This window comes from Myotis lucifugus, unplaced genomic scaffold, assembly GCF_000147115.1.
Source record: "Myotis lucifugus unplaced genomic scaffold, Myoluc2.0 scaffold_244, whole genome shotgun sequence".
NCBI classification, from domain to species: domain Eukaryota; kingdom Metazoa; phylum Chordata; class Mammalia; order Chiroptera; family Vespertilionidae; genus Myotis; species Myotis lucifugus.
Window position 1 is genome coordinate 784,139 of NW_005871292.1, and position 6,630 is coordinate 790,768.

Below are 6,630 nucleotides of genomic sequence, written 5' to 3' on the forward strand. Positions count from 1 at the left end.
TAAGCATAACAGGAGACAGTCTCAACCATCGCAGGGGACTAGTGCAACCTCGCAGAGGTCCGAACAAGCCTTGCAGTGGGGCACCACATCCACGTTGGGGGGTGAAAGGTGCGAGACAGAAAGCTCCCTCTCGCTATCTCTCCTGCTGCTCCCTTGCGTATCACCGATGTTGGAAGTTTCTGAGAGCAGTCTGCAGGTGCTGGACATCATACTTTAACTAGTCAACACAAAAGTTTGGTATTCTGTCTTTTTTTTGGGTGGCTCCTTGCTGGACAAAATCTCCAGGCGTTCTTGCTGGCTGAATATCTGGTATGCTTGCTTGGATTTCGTTTTCTACTAAGTGCACAGACTGCTTGTCTGCCGTCTCCCGGCGTCCCATGTGAGACTGGATCTGGTGGACCTGTTTGTGCGTTTGCTGGTACAGCGGTTCCATGTTGCCGGCCCAGCCGGGTCCGGTTCCGGCTTCCTCCAAACCTGATTCTGTTTCTTGAGTGTGTCCCTTATGGGTGCGAGGAGTTGAAATCTGCAGTTTGTTGGGTTAGGCTGTAAAAGCGCCGGTGGTTCCTTTTGTGCCTCTGGCACAGCTTGGGCGGGGATGTAAATTGAGTAGGGCGGGGTCTCAGGGAGTCACCAGGGCGGAGCAAACAGCAATGGCGTCTCCGTGACTCCTCGCCTCTCCGCGACTCCGCGTCTCCGCGTCCCCAAGTGCCAGCAAGCAGCTCCACGAGAAAGCCGCCCTCACTTTCCTACACGCTGCAAGGCCATCCCGCCTCTCCCCATAGGGGTCTGGGACCTCAGAATCCCACCCCAAACAAGCTCAGTGGATTCGAGAGTTTGTAACCCCTTTTGATTGAAAAAAACCTCGCATCCAGTTGCAGCCTGCCTGGCGCACAACTCCGTACCTCTGTTCTTGGCGCCTCTGCATATCCTACTCAGTCTCAATGCGCTTCTTTCTTTCCTTCCAGTTGTAGACCTTCCACTGGGCCTGCTTTCCCATGGTTCTGAATGATAGCTGTTTTGTCTTAAAGTTGGTATTTTCATTGTTGTTGTGGGAGGCAGCACGCACAGGTCTGTATCTTACACTGCCATCTTGGTTCAAATTCTGTGTTATTACTCAAAAGCATCCGAGCCCCTGCAGGTGTGCGGTGGGGCTGACTTCACTCAGCACTGCAATTCCTTAGCCTCCAGGAGCGCCCCTCTCCACACCCCAGCCCCCCTCCCCGCCCCGCTTCCATCCGATCCTGAACTGAGGTGAAATGCAGAAAGGGGCGCAGTTCACGCAAGGAGAGGCTTCCGCACACCAGGCTCCTTCCAAGTGCGGTGGAGGACCGGCACCTCGGCATCACCTGCAGGCTGGTGAGAAACGCTGGTTCTGACCAGTTGAGCGGAGTGGGAAGCTGATCTGTGGCCCTCGCTCGTCCTCGGAAGGTCCCTCGCCCGCCCGGACGAAATCTGGTGGGAGCCAGGAGGCACCTTCCGCACACGCCATGGGGTGTGGGCGGCAGCGGTGTCTGCCCTACATTCTTTCTTAAAAAAAAAATCAATGGAAAATATATCCTGGTGAAGATTAACAAAACAAAAGAAGAATGAGTTCAAGTGAAATCTCATTGAAAGCAAAAGCAAGTTTTATTTAAGTGGAACTAGAGAGTCCTAGCCAGTTTGGCTCAGTGGATAGAGCGTTGACCTGTAAACTAAAGGGTCCCGGATTTGATTCAGGTCAAGGGCACATGCCCAGGTTGTGGGCTTGGTCCCAAGTAGGGGGCATGCAGGAGGCACCTGATCAATGATTCTCTCTCATTATTGATGTTTCTATTTCTCTCTCCCTCTTTATTCCTCTCTGAAATCAATTATATTTATATATATATATATATATATATATATATATATATATGTATGTGTGTGTGTGTATATATATATATATATATGATCAAAGGTGGTGCCGCCTGCTGCTCCCCTGGTTGCAAGTCTCACACGGCACCACTATGAAAGAAGCAGAAGTACACATCTGAATGTACTGTGTTGAACTTACAAGTGAGTTGTGCACTCGGTCAGTAAATTCTTAGTATTTTATGTTTCCAAGGATAGGTTATTTCTGAACTTTGTGATGCCAGATTCTGGCCCCACCTTCTGGTTGGGAGGGGCCTTGTCCCTAATATGGTTCATTCAGCAAGTATCATGATGTTCACTCTCCTCAGCCTCCCTTCTACTTGTGGTGTCAGTTTTCATTATAATCTACACTAATAATAGACAAATATGTAAATTGACCATACTTCCACGACCCCCTCAGCCAATCAGGAGGGAATATGCAAATTAGCGGAACAAAGTTGGCAGCAGCCATGGAGCCAGCTGGAGTGGGCGGGAGGCTTGGGTCGCCCCAGTGATGGAAGAAGCTTGTCTTTCTCTGTTGCCAGGGGCGACCCAAGCTTCCCACCCACCCTGGCCAGCCGCTGAAGAAGGAGCCTGTGTGTGGCGGCCATGGAGCCAGCCTGAGTGCATGGGAGGCTTGGTTCACCCGGGCTGGCCGCCGAGGGTGGGGCCTGCAAACGGCCCTCAGCCCCTCACCCAGGCTGGCCACACACCCCCAGCAGGGACCCTCATCCCATGGGGGCATGGATGGCCTGCAAACAGCCCCAGCCCCTCACCCAGGCCAGCACCGTCCCCAGTGGGAACCCCCACCCCAATGGGGGCATGGCCGGCCTGCAAACCACCACAGGCTGCTCGCCCAGGCCGCCCCGCCCCCCAAAGAACCCCCACCCTGAGCCGGGATACCCTTCCGGGAAAACCAGCTGGCCCCCATCTGTGCAGCAGGCCTCTATCTGTACTGATAAAAGGGTAATATGCTAATTAGACTGAGAGACCTTCCAGGAGACCTTCCAGACGTTCTTCTGGACAAAGCCATGGTGGCAGGGCTGAGGTAGAGGCGGTTAGTGGCCAAGAGGGGAGGGCAGTTGTGGTTGATCAGGCCAGGATGGGACAGCAGTTGTGGGTGATCAGGCCGGTAGGGGGGGCCCATTGGGGGTGAGCAGGCCAGCAAGGGGGCCAGTTTGGGCGAGCAGGCCGGCAGTTGGGGTCAGTTGGGGGCGGTCAGGCCAGCAGGGGGGACAGTTGGGAGTGAGCAGGCCAGCAGGGGGGCAGTTGGGGGCGGGAAGGGCAGGTGGGGGCAAGCAGGCCGGCAGGGGGGGTAGTTGGGGGCAAGCAGGCTGGCAGGAGGGCAGTTGGGAGTGATCAGGCTGGTGGGGGGGGACAGTTGGGGGCAAGCAGGCCAGCAGGCAGGTGAGTGGTTATGAGCCAGCAGTCCCAGATTGCGAGAGGGATCCCAGATTGGAGAGGGTGCAGGCTGGGCTGAGGGACAAACCCCCCCCCCGCCCCCCCGTGCACGAATTTCGTGCACTGGGCCACTAGTGATGGTATAATGAGCTTTGGGGTCTTTCTCTGGTCAGTTTTTCCTCCATCTCAGATTGATCTGGTTTTAGCCAGTCCTTGCTATTGCTGACTTCTGCACCAGTGCAGGACTTTCCTGCCATAAACTATTTCCCATGATCATGCGTGGAGGCTGGGGCTCTGGTGAGAGGATCTAACACTATGGTCCTGTGATGTCCACTCCTACTTTCTCATTCCACTTAGTGAGTTTCCCTAATTTCTTTCTATCCTGCCTCAATATAAGCTATTCACCTTTTATGGGTATTTTCTTTTATGTCTCTAGTCTACTGTAGAATTTCTTTTAGGACCAAGAGAACAAACAACATGTATTCATTTATATGTGTGTGTATATATATATATATATATGTTTTTCAGACTTGGAGTCCAGGTGTGAGAAATTTCCACAAAAAGATATTTTTGAAGTAGAGACATTCAATTGGGAGCTAATGGAAAGCCTTAAATGCTGTGGTTTTGAGAGCTCTAGTTTTAGAGAAGACTGGGAATACAAACGCCAATTTGAAAGACAACAAGTAAACCAGGAATGCTATTTCAAGCAAGTAAAAATCACATATGAAAACATACCCACTTTTGAACATCATGCATCCCTCACTCTACATCAGAGCAATGAGACTGGAAAGAAACTGATTGAATGTAATGAATGTGGGAAAGCATTTAGCCGTGGCTCACACCTTATTCAACATCAGAAAACTCATTCTGGTGAAAAGCCCTTTGAATGTAAGGAATGTGGAAAGGCCTTTAGTCGAGCCTCACACCTTGTTCAGCATCAAAGAATCCATACAGGTGAGAAACCTTATGACTGTAAGGAATGTGGGAAGGCCTTTGGTCGTACTTCAGAACTTACTCTACATCAGAGACTTCATACTGGTGTCAAGCCCTATGAATGTAAACAATGTGGAAAGACCTTTAGACAGCATTCACAACTTATTCTGCATCAAAGAACCCATACAGGTGAGAAACCTTATGTATGTAAAGACTGCGGGAAGGCTTTTATTCGTGGCTCACAACTTACTGTTCATCGGAGAATTCATACAGGTGCTAGACCCTATCAGTGTAAAGAATGTGGGAAGGCCTTTAGACAGCATTCACAACTTACTGTACATCAGAGAATTCACACGGGGGAGAAACCCTATGAATGTAAGGAATGTGGAAAGGGCTTTATTCATAGCTCAGAAGTTACTCGACATCAAAGAATTCATTCTGGGGAGAAACCTTATGAATGTAAAGAATGTGGAAAGGCCTTTAGACAGCATGCACAGCTTACTCGACATCAGAGAGTTCATACTGGTGACAGACCCTATGAGTGTAAGGACTGTGGGAAGGCCTTTAGTCGTAGTTCATACCTTATTCAACATCAAAGAATCCATACAGGTGACAAGCCCTACAAATGTAAGGAATGTGGGAAAGCCTTTATTCGTGTTTCACAACTGACGCATCATCAGCGAATCCATACTTGTGAGAAACCCTATCAATGTAGGGAATGTGGAATGGCCTTTATTCGTAGTTCACAACTTACTGAACATCAGAGAATTCATCCCGGTATCAAGCCTTACGAATGTAGAGAATGTGGACAGGCTTTTATTCTTGGTGCACATCTCATTGAACACTATAGAACCCATACTGGTTAGAAATCTTTGAATATTAGGGATGCAGGAAAGCCTTTAATGGAGTTCACACCTGACTTAATATTAGATAATGCCTAATGTAGTGTAATATCAGAAAACCTTCATTTGTCACTTCTATTGTGGAACATCAGACAACTCATACCAGAAGAAAAGTTAATAAACATGGGAATTCTTTTTGCCTCAAAATCACTGTTTACTATATATCAGAGAACTTATGGTGAAAAAATATTAATATGAATGTAAAGTCCTCTCTTACCACTCAAAACGTATCAACCTTCTGAGAATTCCTAATAGAAAATAACCCAATTAAAATATTTTGTGAATGTGCCGTAGCATATATCTTACTTAGCATTATCTCATTTCTACCAGTTACTGATGGTATATCATTGGGCAAATTATGCAATCTCTCTGTTCCTCAGTTTACTTGTTTTTAAGCAATGGTAATGATACCTAATAGAGTTTTTGTGAGGACTGTCCGATATTTTAAATAAAGCCTGTGTTGAATAAATATTAGTTATTATCATTAGTTAACAGTCTTACTGTTAAGGAATTCATGTGAGAAGAGGGCCTTCTGAATGTATCAAATATAAGAAAGTCCTCATAACTTATGATAATTCATTCTGAAAAACAGTAAAGTATAATTATCATGAGAAGTTACTTCATCTAAAAGGTTAGAAATTCATATTAGTCCTAGGTGCCTATAGCTACCTATTCATAGGAGCAAAGTCAATAGAGCATGGTCTCCCATCTTTTATCTGAAAAAAAAAAAAAGCAAGCCCTAGCTGGTTTGGCTCGGTGGATGGAGCGTTGGCCTGCAGACTGAAGGGTCCCAGGTTCGATTCCAGTCAAGGGCACGTGCCTGGGTTGTGGGCTCGATCCCCGGTGTGGGGCATGCAGGAGGCAGCCGATCAATGATTCTCTCTCAACATTGATGTTTCTATCGCTCTCTCCCTCTCCCTTCCTCTCTGAAATCAATAAAAATATATTTTTTTAAAAAGCAAAAAACAAAAATCAGAAAATTAGAAGTTAACAGAAAAGTAGCCAAAAGAAAGCTGCCATTTAGAAATCTAAAACCACAAGTACTGTATATCTTTATTTCAAGAAAAATAAAAACTAAATTTACAAACTAGAAATGAATGACAGTGAATTCTATGTATCAAAACCAGATCATTGTAGCCAAAGCTGTACTTTTGTCAGAAACAAGAATTGAAGGTAGGGGTTTTGTTCTCCTAATGTCGATCTTCAACACCTAGTCATCGCAGGTCACATATCAAGCACTCTGAATGAATGAATGGCCAACTCTAAAAGTTAGGAAAAATTACCACATAAACCCAAGTCAACAGTAAGAATTAGTATTAGCCCTTGCCAGTTTGGCTCAGTGGATAGAGCGTCAGCCTGCGAACTGAAAGGTCCCAGGTTCAATTCCAGTGAAGGGCACATGCCCGGGTTGTGGGGGACTTGCAGGAGGCAGCTGATCGTGATTCTCTCTCATCATTGATGTTTCTATCTTTCTCTCCTTCTCCCTTCCTCTCTGAAATCAATAAAAATATATTTTAAAAAAAGAATT

At 47.0% G+C, this 6,630-nt stretch overlaps 1 protein-coding gene across 5 annotated transcripts in view; it reads left to right on the forward strand.

Moving 5' to 3' along the window:
- Window positions 1-5,400, forward strand: part of ZNF565 (zinc finger protein 565) — a 62,518-nt gene extending 57,118 nt beyond the window's left edge. For 4 of the 5 annotated variants that reach the window (XM_023762376.1, XM_014464237.2, XM_006098615.3 and 1 more), the window contains one exon: window positions 3,796-5,400. In XM_023762376.1, coding sequence (XP_023618144.1) covers window positions 3,796-5,066 — 1,271 coding nt within the window. In that variant the 3' untranslated portion in view covers window positions 5,067-5,400. Of the gene's footprint in view, window positions 1-3,406; window positions 3,624-3,795 lie in introns of those variants that run through there. The other variant, XM_023762378.1, reaches the window with a different exon arrangement.
- The last annotated feature ends 1,230 nt before the right edge of the window (window positions 5,401-6,630 follow it).